At 47.5% G+C, this 15,104-nt stretch overlaps 1 protein-coding gene across 1 annotated transcript; it reads left to right on the forward strand.

The window, feature by feature from the left end:
- Positions 1–241: 241 nt before the first annotated feature.
- TCN2 (transcobalamin 2) lies at positions 242–13,966 on the forward strand. Its single transcript, XM_082203327.1, has 10 exons — positions 242–580; positions 1,827–1,977; positions 2,824–3,013; positions 4,635–4,795; positions 5,057–5,218; positions 6,545–6,720; positions 7,688–7,859; positions 9,798–9,996; positions 11,565–11,686; positions 13,348–13,966. Exons 2-10 carry the CDS (start codon positions 1,911–1,913, stop codon positions 13,407–13,409), a joined length of 1,311 nt encoding a protein of 436 aa, XP_082059453.1. The 5' UTR covers positions 242–580; positions 1,827–1,910; the 3' UTR covers positions 13,410–13,966.
- Positions 13,967–15,104: the final 1,138 nt, after the last annotated feature.

The raw sequence follows: 15,104 nt of genomic DNA on the forward strand, positions 1-15,104 counted from the left end.
TTCTTTCAGTGAGGAGTTAGGACTTTTGTTTCTTTTTTTAAAAAAGGAGAAGAGTTGTGTTCAGACAGGTGCCAGCTTAGGCTGTTATGATCTTTGTACCCGTTATCTGAAGACACATTCCAACCAAGAGCATTGCATTATTTCAGATTATTATCTGATGTAAATCACGGGAAGGTACTAATATATCATCCAGGTCACAAGGTTATTTGGGGCTCCTTTGTTCTTGGCCATCTCTGTGAATTATTCCAATGTGCCCTTGACCTGTCCTGATTCCACATATTCACGACTCTGGCACTTGTATATTTTTCCCTTCCAGAGCTGCAGCCCAGCCACTTACGGTAAATTGAAAGGAAACACTCTGCAAACAGCTGACTTCAGCAGCTGGAGGAGATGTCACGTGACCTGAAATAAACAAGAGTGAAAGAAGATTCCTCGCTGCCTGCCTGTGGTGAGAAAGTGGAGGAAAAGTCTCGTTCTAAAAGCTGATTTCAGTCCTCCCAATTCAGCACCAATTCAGCACCCCAATTCATAATTCAAGGGAAGAGGTGAAGACTCCTAGGACATCCAGTGACCATATCAGGTAGGCTCTCCTCCTTAAGACAGCTCGTTTCCCCCTCACACCCCACATCTCCCCACATAATCCTTGATCCCTCAGGTACAATGTTATATTATTGATATAGCTCAACCCCATGCATGTTTATTTATGCAGATCTAAGTCCTGCTGTATTTAGTGGGGCTTCCTGCCAGGAATAGGTGCCTGGGATTGAAGCCTGAAGCACCCTTATCCAACAAGGAATGTAAGAGGCAGACACAATGGCTTGGTGGAGAGGTTGAAGGGGGGAGAATGTACGTAGTTCAGTAGTTCCCAAAGTGGACACTATATCACACTATCCCCTCTTGCAATTCCCAGCAACAGACATTTAGAGGCATACTTGCTCCGATAGGGGAAGTGGAACGTAAACATCTAGTAGCCACTGATGGCAGATCCTATTTTCCAGGGGCAGCCCTCAATTTACAGAAGCCGTCCCAGTTTCTGATTTGATCCCAGAATGTCCCGCTTTCCCTTAGGACGTCCCTAGTTCCATTGCAGAAATGTTGGAGGGTATGGCAGGATGTCCCTGTTTTCATCAGAGAAATGTTGGAGGCAGTGCCGGATTTATGTATAAGCTAAACAAGCTATAGCTTAGGGCTCCACTCTCTTGGGGACCCCCCAAAAATTTCACTATTAATATACTTCTTCTTAATTGTATTTCAGTTCAACAATTACTTTGATAAAATACATATTTTGTTATGTGCAAATGGCTTTAGATACCTATTAGATCCATAAATTACCATATAGCATATATTCAGCGCACAAAAAAGCGACAATTTGTTGTTGATGAAGGACAGCTGGACATACCAGGGCCCCATTACTTTCAGTAGCTTAGGGCCTCATCCAACCTAAACCTGGCCCTGGTTGGAGGGCAGGGGGTAGCATTACCCACCACAAGTTTATTCCTGCATTGAGGGCATGGGAGTCCTCTCTGTGAATGTGTGGTGGACCACTTCCTATGCTTGATCTCAAAGGCTGTGGCGTGGAATCTCATCCTGCCACCCGCTATAAAATATCTAGTTAAGATAAAGTGGTTTCTGTGGAACCAGATATGTGTGTAACATGCTATCTGCGAAGCATCAAGAGGAAGGATAGCCAATGGACATTCCTCATCTGCCTCACCAGTACTTGTTGTTTCTCATCCAGCCAAAGTCCTTCCTGTTGCGCAGACTCAGCACTTCTTCCTTGGGAAGATTGTGTCATCGTGATATTCCTCCCATTGAATCTTTCACAGGCTGTCTTTGCCTCCAAGTTCCTGGACTCCTTCCTGAAATTCTGGTCGGCATCTCTGTCTGTTGACTTCCTTCTTGTGACAAGCATGGACCCCAGAGGTCTACGGTTCTTCGTCCTCTTCCCCATCGTGTTTGCCTCTGTCCAGCTGTGTGGTAATCTCTGCTTATGAGAAGTATCATATAGATAGATAGATAGATAGATAGATAGATAGATAGATAGATGATCGATAGAGCGATAGATAGATAGATAGATGATAGATATAGATAGATATAGTTTGCAAATTGCTTTTCCCTCTCACTGAAATTTAAAAAAAACATGAACAAGATTCACATTATGATGTATAACCATTGAGGATGTATAAGACAAGGTTCTTACAGCCATAGCTGTCAACGTTTTTTAAAGGGAAATTCCCTTATTCTGAATAGGATCATAGCTGTCAACCTTCCCTTTTTTGCGGTAAATTCCCTTATTCCAGCGCTGTTTCCTGCTGCTTCCTGCTGCTATCCCGGATTGTTAGATATCCCGTAGACTGTCCCCGAGACAACTGAGACTGCTGATCCCTTATTTTCAAATCTGAACGTTGACAGCTATGAATAGGATTCCTCGCAAGAAAAGGGAAAAGTTGACAGCTATGCTTTACAGCAGAATGTAGAAGAGAATCAGAATGAAGGTGGAGAATCTGTGGCACTGATATGGGAAAAGTTTTTACCTTAATGAGGAAGGGTCAGGGCAGATTCACCCCATGCATTTAAAGCACATTCAACACATCTTCAAAGTTCATGACCCCCACCCACCCGGGCAAGAATGCTGGGACCTGTAGTTTTCCCCTCACAGAGACACAAGTTGGCTTCATTGCAGGGGGTTGGACTAGAACTCTATGATTCTATGAATTGCCAGAACCCTTAATATAAACTACAGTTCCCACAGTTCTTTGGGGGAAGTCATGTGTTTTAAAGCAGCCACATTTGCGATCCTGTTTTGTTCTTCTCTCGGGTCAGAAATCTCTGCAGGAAATTCTGATCGCATCAGGTCTTTGAACGCGGAGCTCCTGAAAGTGGCGGAGGATGTGTCTGAGGAGCCGAACCCCAGTGTTTACCTGGCCCTGCGGCTGTCTAACGACCACAACTTGCAGAAGGAGAGCCAGTACCTCCAGCGCCTCAAAGATGCCTTTCAGCCCAATGCCAGCGCGTATGTTTAACACAGGGCTTTGGTGGTGGGGAATTTTGCAGCATGAGGGCCAGAGGCAGAAGGGGGTGGAGCAATGAATGTACATTGCTGGGAACCACAGAAAAGTCCTCTTGGGATCAGGTCCTGCTTGCAGGTTTCACATATGGGTACAGTCATACCTCATGTTACGTCCGCTTCATGTTACACTCTTTCAGGTTACGTCCCGCGGCAATCCGGGAGAACCGGAAAGGGTTACTTTTGGGTTTCGCCGCTCGCGCATGCGCAGAAGCACAAAATGACGTCATGCGCAGAAGCGGCAAATCACAACCCCCGCGTGCGCAGGCGCACTGCTGTGGGTTGCATTCTTTTCATGTTGCGAACGGGCCTCCGGAACGGATCCCGTTTGCAACCAGAAGTACCACTGTATCTGGTTGGCCACTATGAGAACAGGATGCTGGGTTGTACGGGCCACTGGCCTTATGCAAGCAGCAAGAAACTCTTAATCTCAGGGTTATGGGTTCGAGTCCCATGCTGGGCAAAAAGATTCCTGCATTGTAGGGGGTTGGACTGGATGACCCTTGGGGTCCCTTCCAACTCTACCATTCTATGATATATTAGTTCACTATACTCTTGCATTCCAACAAAGCAACAGCAAGCAAGCAAGCAAGCAAGCAGACAGACAGACCCACCCCATTCCAAGCATTTTACAATCTGAGTTTTGACAGTGTGGGAGACAACAGAGGGGAAGAAGGGGAGAGGGTGAGGGTTACGATCAGGTCTTCATTTAAAATATAGCAATAACGCCACCATTATTATGCCAGTGGATGTAAATTTTATTATGAATGAACATCCTAATTCTAGACGAAACAAAGAGAGAGTGGTTCGTCGGCTGGACTAGCACAGTGTTTTTCAACCACTGTTCCGCGGCACACTAGTGTGCCGCGAGATGTTGCCTGGTGTGCCGTGGGAAAAATTGAAAAATTCGAAAGATTTTTTAAAAAATAAATGTCAAATTTTCGCCCACTAGGCGGGCGCCGGACTGTGTCCACCCTATTTTCCATCCGTCCTGGGTGGGGATCAGATCGGATGGGATCGGATGAGAGCGGACAGGCGGTCCGCTCTCATCCGATTCCCCATAGAGAGCAGCAGGGCTGTGACATCTCCCTCTCCGCACACAGTGGTGGTGTGCCTCGTGATTTTTTTCATGAAACAAGTGTGCCTTTGCCCAAAAAAGGTTGAAAAACACTGGACTAGCAAATCCCTGCTCAGCCACAAAGCTCACTGGGTGATGTTGGCCCAGTCAGGCACTCTCAGCCTAACCTAACCTCGCAAGGTTGTTGCGCGGGGAGAGCCGTGTACACAACCTTAAGCCCCTTAGAGAAAAAGGTGGGCTCTGAACGCAGTAAAACACGGTTTCCCAAACTTAGGTCTCCAGCCGCTCGCTAGCTCCCATCCTCGCTAGCTAGCAGGACCAGCAGTCAAGGTGTGTTGGGATTTGTAGTCCAGAAACAGCTGGAGACACAAGCTTGGGAAGCCCTGTAATAAAATTGAACTGGATAAATGAAGTTAAACCTGGAGAAGGCCTAGCCTGGCTGCATGGGAGGGGCTAACGGCGTGGTTATTCTGACTTCTTCCAATCCAGCTCTCTGACTCCAGTCCGCTACCATGAGCATCCTAGCACAGGTCAACTGGCCCTGTACCTCCTTGCGCTGCGGGCCGCCTGCCACGACATGGAGGCACTTGAAGGGAGGCTGCTGGTGACGCAGCTTAAGCTTCACTTGAACAAGGAGAAGGCGCAGATAGGTAAGGTTCCAGGCGATGGCGCCTGCTTGGTGTCAAGTGGCAAGGAGTTCCAGTGGGTAGGTGCTGCCACATTAAAAGACTGATTGAATGAAAGCAAGTGTTGGAAGTCTGAATTAGGGGCCAGCACTTAAGGAGAGGTTTTGCCAGCATCTGGAAGTCTCAGAGCAGGGCTTCGTAGGCTAAAGGTCAGCAGGGAGCTGGGTAATTAATTACGGCAGTAAAGGCAGATTTACCCATTGGTCTTTCTCCTCCTGCAACCAGGTCATAAGGACACAGGACACCCCATCACCAACTACTACCAGTACAGCTTGGGGGTGTTAGCCTTGTGTGTTCACCACAAGAAGATCGACGAGCATGTGATCCGCAAGCTCTTGCACGCAGAGGAGCGGGGACGATTTGTGCTCCACAACAAGCACTCTGTGGGTACGTGCTGCCCCCTTTGCACATGAGTCTATTCAGGTTTCTTGATCTCAACTGTTTTCTGCCCGGGGGGGTGGGGGGTTTGATGCCTTTCAGCTTTAATGGTCTGTGTGGCTTCTGGCTGGGGGCAGCAAGCAGTTGGGGATGACCCATTTTAATCTGGTTTGCAAGAGGTTTTTTTTACTGCTGGTGAATGACTAATAATGATGATGATTTTATTTAAACCCCATCCATCTGGCTAGGTTTCCCCAGCCACTCTGGGTGGCTCACAACAGAATATTAAAAACACGACAAAACATCAAACATAAAAAAACTACCCTAAACAGGGCTGCCTTCAGATGTCTTCTAAAAGTCAGATAGTTGTTTATTTCCTTGACATCTGATGGGAGGGCGTTCCACAGGGCGGGCGCCACTACCGAGAAGGCCCTCTGCCTGGCTCCCTGTAACCTCACTTCTCGCAGGGAGGGAACCGCCAGAAGGCCCTTGGAGCTGGACCTCAGTGTCCGGGCTGAACAATGGGGTGGAGATGCTTCTTCAGGTATATATTATTATTGTTAGTATACTATCCTATACCCGCAGGTGTCAGGGTGGCTTTCAAGTATATATTATTATTATTATTGTTTGTAGTAGTATATTATCCTATACCCGCAGGTCTCAGGGTGGTTACAACATAAGCCACAATATAAAAACACAAACTACATTATAAAAACAAAAACATCCCAATTAAGCTCCCCAACACATTTTAAAACGGCATTAGATGTTAATCAGCCAAAGTCCTGGTTAAGGAGGAACATTTTTTGCCTGGTACCTAAAGGTGTATAATTAAGGCACTAGTTGAACCCCCTGGGGAGAACATTCCACAAACGGAGCCACTGTTGCCACCTTCCAGACCTCTTGTGGAGGAGGCACACCAAGAAGGGCTGCTCTGGGGCTCTGTGCCCATTTCCCCTGTAGCATCTTGGCTGTCTTCTCTGGGACCAGCCCTACCGTTAGACAGAATGGGGCATTGCCTCAGGCAGCAAGGGGCAGGGAGCGGTGATTAGCTCTTGGGAGGACAGAGGTATGGAGAAGCAGGGGGCACTGTGGGTATGGGAAACGGGTAGCGGCGTTCAGTGGTAGAGCACCTGCTGTGCTTGCAGATGGTCCTGGGTTCAATTGCCCACATCTCCAGGTAGGGCTGGGAGAGACTCCCAGAGCTGCTGCCGGTCAGTGTAGACAGTACTGAGCTAGGTGGACCGATGGAGCAAGCCATGCGAAGGCTGTAGGCATGTGTATGGGACTGGCGGGTCAGCTCTCCTCTTCATGGCTGTTTTAACCTTGCTCACCCAGACACAGAGGCGATGGGAGGTCTGGCCTTTGCCTGCTTGGAACAGGCCACCTTCTACAGGCCAGAGCTGGTGGCAAACCTCAGCCAGGCTGTGCAGAGAGTCAAGCGGAAGATACTGCAGGCCAAGACTGCAGAAGGGGCTTTTGGCAATGTCGACAGCAGCCCCCTGGCCACACAGGTGAGGAGGACTCTGTAGGCAAAGTGGAGGGATGGCAATTCTCACGTTTACTATTTTGTAGCTCTTGCTAAGCCATTTTCTTACTCTGTAAGCACAAGGTGGAAACTTGAAGGATCTCTCTACTAGTGGGCATGGCCCATTAGAGCACTGCTCCACCAACCTCCCTCTGCCCCCACCCAGCCCCCACCTGCCTGGCCTTTTATATACAGTGGTACCTCGGGTTAAGTACTTAATTCGTTCCGGAGATCCGTTCTTAACCTGAAACTGTTCTTAACCTGAAGCACCACTTTAGCTAATGGGCCTTCCTGCTGCCGCCGCACCGCCGGAGCACGATTTCTGTTCTCATCCTGAAGCAAAGTTCTTAACCTGAAGCACTATTTCTGGGCTAGCAGAGTCTGTAACCTGAAGCGTCTGTAACCTGAAGCGTATGTAACCCAAGGTACCACTGTACAAGCAACCTGGAGGTAGCTGAGCCTCTCTGCTTCCTCCTCCTCTGTAGTCGCAGAACTCAACAAGTAGGAGGGGAACAAAGCTAGGATGAACTGGCTCCTCCTGTCATTGGCTCTGGCGCCACCTACTGCTGGTCTCCTTACCTTCTGCCCCATCAGCCCCAGCCACCTCTGGATTTCCTTTCCTGTTGCGTCCCATTCCAGAATCTGATTCTCTCCACTTGGTTCTATTTTTTTTTCAAACGCAACTTGCAGTGCTGAAGAGGCAAGTCTCTCCCCCCCCCCCAATCTGAGGTCGAAGACCTTGGCTAGGGAATGGCTTGCCTCTTCAGCACAGAGTGGAAACCTCTGTGGAACGTCCGGCTGATGCGGCATTTGCCTTCTAGCTTTGCCAGGATTTCAGGCAATGCCAGGTGGCCACCGGTAGCCTCTTCTACTGTAGGTGGGAGTGCAAGAACTAACATAAAAAGGCACTTTTCTTCCGTCTCTGATGCCTTTTCCATCTCTTTGCGATTCAGTTCCTCATTGCTACGGGGATGAACCCAGAGTGTCCCGAAGCTGTTGCAACCCTGATTCGGAGCCTGGAGCGAGGAGATTTCCAAAACGCCCTCATCAAGTCCCAGTTGCTGCCTGCCCTGCATGGCAAGAGTTACCTGGATGTCGCCAGGATGGTGTGCCAAGCTGAGACAGGTAGCGGTGGGGGGGGGGGAGAGAAAAGAGGGTGTTGGAAAGGAGTAGTGGGGACACAGCCTACTTTTGGGTCCAGTCAAGCCAGGGTAGAGCTGCGGAACACTGAGACCATAGAGGGGGAGCAGATCCAGAACTGGCCTCTGTGGGCCATTTTGACAGGTGCAAAGGGCTGCCTACACGTCAGTTGCCTGACATCAAGTCACATGATCAGACACAGGCTTGTCCCAGCAAAAGAAGGAAGGATGCAAAAACTTACGAAATATGCAGAAATGGCAAAACCTACTGGAAAAATAAGAAATCAAGGCAACCAAACTTTTTATAAAAGAATGGAAATGGTTTATTGAATATTCACAACTAATCTGTAAACAGATAAGAACACTGGCAGGATTATTGTAATAACCTGCAGTTTTATAAGAGTATATATTTAAAGTAGATGAATTCATGAGCACCGTATTTTTTGCTCTATAGGACGCACTGGACCACAAGACGCCCTTAGTTTTTAGAGGGGAAAATCAAGGGGGGGAAAGCCTGTCCGCTTCTCCCAGAGCTTCTTGGGGCTGCGGGGGAAGCCCGGGTCCCCCTCCCCAGCCCCAAAGAGCAAAGAAGCCAAGACAGCAAGCAGGATCCATCCCACTGGCAGTCTTGGCTTCTGCCATAGCCGCGCAACCTCTCCAGCTGGGAGCTAAACCTCTCCAGTGTGGCTAAAGAAGTGTGACTAAAGAAGCCTCTCCCGGCTGGAGAGGCTGCACAAGGCTAAAGAAGAAGCCTCTCCCTGGTTGAGAGGCTGCATGCAGCTATGGCCATTAAAAGACCTATAAGCAAAGACTTCTCTGTGATCTTAGTGCTGTGATGCATAAGCACTAAGGTCAGAGATAGCAGCTCCCTGATGTCTCATCTTAGCTCTCAGGGCTTAGATTGGAGGCAGCAGATCTCTGTGCCTGGAGCTGCGGAATTCGCTCCTCCAAGAAGCAAGGATGGCCACCAGCTCAGATGGCTTTAAAAGACAAATTTATAGAGGAAAAGGCTGTCGACAGCTACTAGCCAGGATGGCTGTGTACTACCTCTGCTGTCCGAAATATGGGAATCACACTCTGTGCTGTGCTCAGGTCCTGCTTGTGAGCTTCCCAGCTTTCCTGGCCCAGCAGGCACTTCTTATGTCCTTACGACAACTTGCATACTCTCTTCGCCGCCAGCCAAAAAACAAGCAGAGGTTTCACCTGAGCATACACAGAGGGCCTCTTGCTCCCCCTCTGAGATTAAAGAGGCAGGGTTCTCTGGGTACCACTTGAAGGCCGGAGGGGGAAGAGGGACACCTGTGGGGAGGTGGAAGACACCTGGAAAGGGTCCAAAACTGCATCACCAATGATGCAGAAATGAGAAGGTCCACCAGGGGCTCAGCCTACACTCGAGTAGGGCCCTAGCAGAGACACATGCCCGACTGGCATGTTCCCTCCCTCCTGGTCAATCATTCGGGAGCTTCAAAAGCTTTCTTCTGCCCGAACATCACAGCGACCGATGCCAACCGACACCGGCACACCTAGGGATCCGCAGAGTTTGCGCAACTTGCGTGACAGACCTCAGCATTTTGGCTAATCTACTTTATTTACATATAAACATACACGGAGCACTGCAATGTGGCTCCCTCTCTCTCTAGCATCAGACAGCAAAGAGAAAAAGAACAAAGGACAATAGTCCCACTTCACGGAACACAGTAACACAAACATCCTGTCTCTGTCACTTCCTACTCTGTGGTGTCAAAACATATACCGTCATGTGAAAGACAACAATCCCATGACTGCAATCATGGAGCAGGAATTCTAACAGAACACACCTGGGAAGGGTCCAAAACGGCATCCCCAATGACGCAGAAATGATAAGGTCCACCAGGAACCAGCCTGACTCCTGATGCGCCCTCAACCTTTGTTTCCTTGCGTGCAGGTGGTTTGAATTTTGTCACCTCCTCTCCCAGGCTGGAGCCGCCCGCCGGGAGTAGGCCGAGCATCCGGGTCGAGCTGCTTGTGAAGCAGCCACCTCTTCACGTGCCGTTGTACAGACACGTCGTCAGAGTTCCTCTCGGCTCCTCTCTGCTGGACGTGCTGAAAGTTGCGGAGGAGCTGAACACCCCTAAGCGCTTCACGTGAGGCTAATTCCATCTTCATTTGCTTTGGCTGGTGTTATAGAGGGGGTGGGGGACGGTAGAGGTAAAGGAACCGAGGGAGCTGCCCTCCACCCAGGCAGACCACAGATCCATCCAGCCCAATACTGCCAGCACTGTCTGGCAGTGACTCTCCAAGGTTTCAGACGGGTGATTCATAGTCCTACCTGGAGATGCTATGGGGTGGGGCGGGGTTTGAACCCGGGACCTTCTTCATGCATTGTTTTTAGTTTTGATTTACAGTCGTGCCTTGGTTCTTGAGCAGAATGCGTTCCGGGATTCCGTTCGACTCCCGGAACAGTTCAGAAACCGATACACGGCTTCCGATTGGTTGCAGGAGCGTCCTGCAGCCAATCGGAAGCCGTACCAGATGTTCAGCTTCCGAAAATCATTCGAAAACCAGAACACTCACTTCCGGGTTTCGATTGTTCGGAAGGCGATTTCTTCGGGAGCCAAGGCGTTTTTGAGATCCAACGTACGACTGTAGGTGTGTATGCTGTTTTTTTGTGGGTTTTTTTTTTATTGTTTATGTACTTAAGAAAGAACATACACTTCAATAACATACAAGACGAAAGAAAGGCAACTTAACAAAATAGAAATTAAACATACACACAAATTTCTGTCGTTTCATTCAAAATAATTATTGTTAGCGTTGTTGTTAGGAGTGGCGATAGCATCCCCCCCCCACAATTTTAATTATTTTATTTTATCATCTATAACAATACAAATGCTTTGTCTTTTAATTTAAACTTATTGCTGTTTTTACTGTACATCGCCTTGAGCCAATTGTGTAGAAGGTGACTGATTTTATTTATTGGTTTGTTTCAGAAAATTTATACACCCCTTGCTTGCAAGAAAACACACCCTCAAAATGATTTCTAATTAATACGTTGATAATGATATTAATAATATAATAAAGCAATCAGTGCCTACTAGCTGGCTGCTCTGCCTCCCCTTATCTCTGCCTCTGAATACAAATTGGTAGCAATCACAAATGCAGAGAGGGATCTTTTATTACGATTATTTATTATTTATTGGGGTTTATATACTGCCTTATACCCGGAGATCTCAGGGCGGTTCACAGAAAAGATCACAACATATGTAATCAGAATAAAAACAACAACCCAATAACCCCCCCCCCAAAAAAAAGACCCACATTTTAAAAGGGCATAGGATGTCAATCAGGTCAACCAAAGGCCTGGTTAAAAAGGAACATTTTTGCCTGGCATCTAAAGGTGTGTAATGAAGGTGCCAGGCAAACCTCCCTGGGGAGAGCGTTCCACAGACTGGGAGCCACTGCAGAGAAGGCCCCGTTCTCGTGTTGCCACCCTCCGCACCTCTCGAGGAGGAGGCACACAAAGAAGGGCCTCGGAAGATGATTTCAGGATCTGGGTAGGTTCAAATGCTTGGATTGCAAGTTTCCCACATGCAAACTGTTCAGCCACTGTGAGAACAGGGTGCTGAGAAGGGAGGTATCTGGCCTGGTCCAGAATGGTTCTTCCAGTGTTCCTCAGCTCTTCATGACGGTTCTTCCTTCTTTTGCTAAACAGGTTTGAGACCCAGAAGACGCTGTCTGGCCCTCTGCTGACAGCAGTGATGGGGGTGAAGCCTCGGGAAGGGGAACGCAAGTACTGGAAAGTTCTCCGAGCTCCAAACACTGCCCTGGAGCAAGGCGAGTGACAGAAGCCCAGCAGCAAAGGAGGCCTTTGTCCTATCTCTGGGGGAGGGGAGGGAGGGATTGGCTTGGACCAGACTTTGCCAATCCTGTGTTCTCCAAGAGCTTTGAGCTACAACTCCCATCAGCCTCAGCTAGCATCACCAGTTCCGGCTCTGAACCTAGGCTTTGTCCCCACATGATTCCAAGCCTGGTTTACACCCTTAGGGACTAAATAATGTGCCTGTGCTGAGGGTGTTAATTTGAGGGCATAGATTCTCTTGGCAGAGCCTTAAAAGGTAAAGGTAAAGGGACCCCTGACCATTAGGTCCATTCATGACCGACTCTGGGGTTGCGGCGCTCATCTCGCTTTATTGGCCGAGGGAGCCGGCGTACAGCTTCCGGGTCATGTGGCCAGCATGACTAAGCCACTTCTGGCGAACCAGAGCAGCGCACAGAAATGCCGTTTACCTTCCCGCCGGAGCGGTACCTATTTATCTACTTGCACTCTGATGTGCTTTCAAACTGCTAGGTTGGCTGGAGCAGGGACCAAGCAACGGGAGCTCACCCCGTATCGAACCGCTGACCTTCTAACCGGCAAGTCCTAGCCTCTGTGGTTAAACCCACAGCGCCACCCACGTCCAGAGCCTTACCCTACATCAATTTCTCTGCTTGGGTGTTGCAATTATAGAAGGGCAGTTGAATATATATATAGTTTTAATTCTATCCAGGTTTAATTGTTTTTTAATGACCCCCCCCCCCCCGTGTTTTAGCTGTTATTATTTTAGTTGTAAGCCACCTTGAGTCAGGGGAAAAGGAAGGACGTTATTATTAGTAGTACAGTGGTACCTCGGGTTAAGAACTTAATTCGTTCTGGAGGTCCGTTCTTAACCTGAAACTGTTCTTAATCTGAGGTACTTTAGCTAATGGGGCCTTCCGCTGCCGCTGCGTGATTTCTGTTCTCATCCTGAAGCAAAGTTCTTAACCCAAGATACTATTTCTAGGTTAGCGGAGTCTGTAACCTGAAGCGTCTGTAACCTGAGGTAGCACTGTAGTAGTAGTAGTATTACAGTGGTACCTTGGAAGGTGAACGGAATCTGTTCCGGAAGTCCACTTGACTTCCAAAACGTTCGTAAACCAAGGCGCAGCTTCCGATTGGCTGCAGGAAGCTCCTGCAGCCAATCAGAAGCTGCGGAAGCCCTGTCGGACGTTCGACTTCCAAAGAACGTTCACAAACTGGAACACTCACTTCCGGGTTTGCAGTGTTTGGGAGCCAAAACGGACGAGTACCAAGGCGTTCGGGATACAAGATACGACTGTATTGTTAATGCACACAGCATTGTCCTTGCATAGCCAGCGGATTTAATTCCGTCTTGAATTTTGTTGCATTTCCAGAAGGCGTTGAAGGTGGCTTGGATGTTACAGGCACAGAGAGGTGGATGCATGAAGGCATACACTTCTGCTTTATCTTCAAGAATATGTCTGCAAACCTAAGGTCTAGGAACTTAACGTTTTAATTTAAAAAACAGATTGTCAGGAGACGGAATTCTGCACTTTATTTCTCCACTCCCATATCACTGCAGCAAACCCAAAGTCCTGGGGAGGAGCTAGAGGAGGAGTTGGTCTTTGGAATGCCTCTCTGTTCTCACAGCCTCGTCTTTTGCCCTCCCGTTTTGCAGGTATCGCAGACTACATCCCACAAAACGAAGAAACCATCCTCTTCAAATTTAGCCCTTGGTAGAAACAGCCCACACTCTGATTGATTGGCTCTCTGCTATCTCTGCCCCAACTGGCTCGCAGGACACATAAAGACACCAGCACAGAGGGAGCAATGAAGAAATCCTGGAACAACAATGGGACACAAGCTCTGCCCGAGGCATAATGGAAAACAGCAACAACGGATAGACATAATATATTACAAGGACAGGAAGAAACATTACAGACAGAATAATTGCCACACCCAGGAAGAACAAGAAGAGTCTGAATGCTTCGCCTGTAGTTGTATAAATCATTTAATGTGCCAATACAAATGGAAGTCTTTAAAACTGCAGCTGGCGATATAAAGGATTGCTATTTTGACCAGAATGTAATTGGAATTTATAAGATTTTGGAATGCAGAAATGAAATAAACCTTCAAATCATCAATTCTAGCACGCGGGAGGCCACCTAAATTGTATAATTTGGCATCTCAATGATTGGTATTATTAATTGTATTATAATTTGGCAATGTTAGAATGAGGGTAGGATTGGATTATTGTAATTGAAAACTACGGTAATAAAAATTATTTTCCATTCTTACACAGTAATTCTTTTGGACTTCCACCCAACAATCCATGACAGTTTTTTGTACATTTGTACATTTTTGTACATTTCAATTAGCTGCACATGTAGTAATATCTTCGCCTTATTTTCAACCTTCTCATATCACTTATATTGTCAATTGCTAGTCAGAATTCCCTACTTGGAATTCGTATTTAAGATTGAATTTTTGTAAATATTCCCCTAAATACCCACTCACTCCTTGTCTCTTTCATCATCTACATTTCTTATTTTGGGTGTCATATCTGCAAGCTTAGCAAATTCAATGAGTTTGTTTAACCATTGTTCTTTCCCTGGGGTCTCTGTTTCCAGTATCTTGCGTATAATATCCTTGCAGGTGTTGTAGCATATAAGAATAAGTTATGGGCTTTTTTTCCCTTTTTTTTTGTTAACCCACTCCCATTTATACAAATAAGGAATGCTTCCGTTTTTTTTTAGGAAATGTAAATGATAATAATAATAATAATAAATTTAGCTTGTTGTACACCAGAGCCTAGGGCTTGCTGATCAGAAGGTCGGTGGTCCGAATCCCCGCGACGGGGTGAGCTCCCGTTGCTCAGTCCCTGCTCCTGCCAACCTAGCAGTTTGAAAGCATGTCAAAGTGCAAGTAGATAAATAGGTACCACTCTGGCGGGAAGGTAAACGGCATTTCCGTGCGCTGCTCTGGTTTGCCAGAAGCGGCTTAGTCATGCTGGTCACATGACCCGGACCAGTAAAACAAGATGAGCGCCGCAACCCCAGAGTCGGTCATGACTGGGCCTAATGGTCAGGGGTCCCTTTACCTTTACCTTTACACCATTTGCCCACTTGCATTTCCACCATAAGTGAAAAAAATATACCCTCAGCTTCTAGGCATTGCTTTGAGCTGCCGTGGGAAAAACACAAACAAAAAAACACATACACACATAAATAAATAAATAATATTTATTTATAAATATATTTTTACATAAATTTATTTGTATAAATAAACACACATACACACTTTAAAAACATGGATGCAATCCGAAACTGCAATCTCTTCCCAAGCCTTGCTTGGGTACGGCAGTGGCCTCTGCGCACAAGCGGCGGTGCGGGCGCAATTTTGCGCGCGGAGCCGCGGGAGGCAAGGCAACGTTAC

This window comes from Podarcis vaucheri, assembly GCF_965113315.1.
Source record: "Podarcis vaucheri genome assembly, chromosome: 16".
In the NCBI taxonomy this organism is placed as follows: Eukaryota; Metazoa; Chordata; class Lepidosauria; order Squamata; family Lacertidae; genus Podarcis; species Podarcis vaucheri.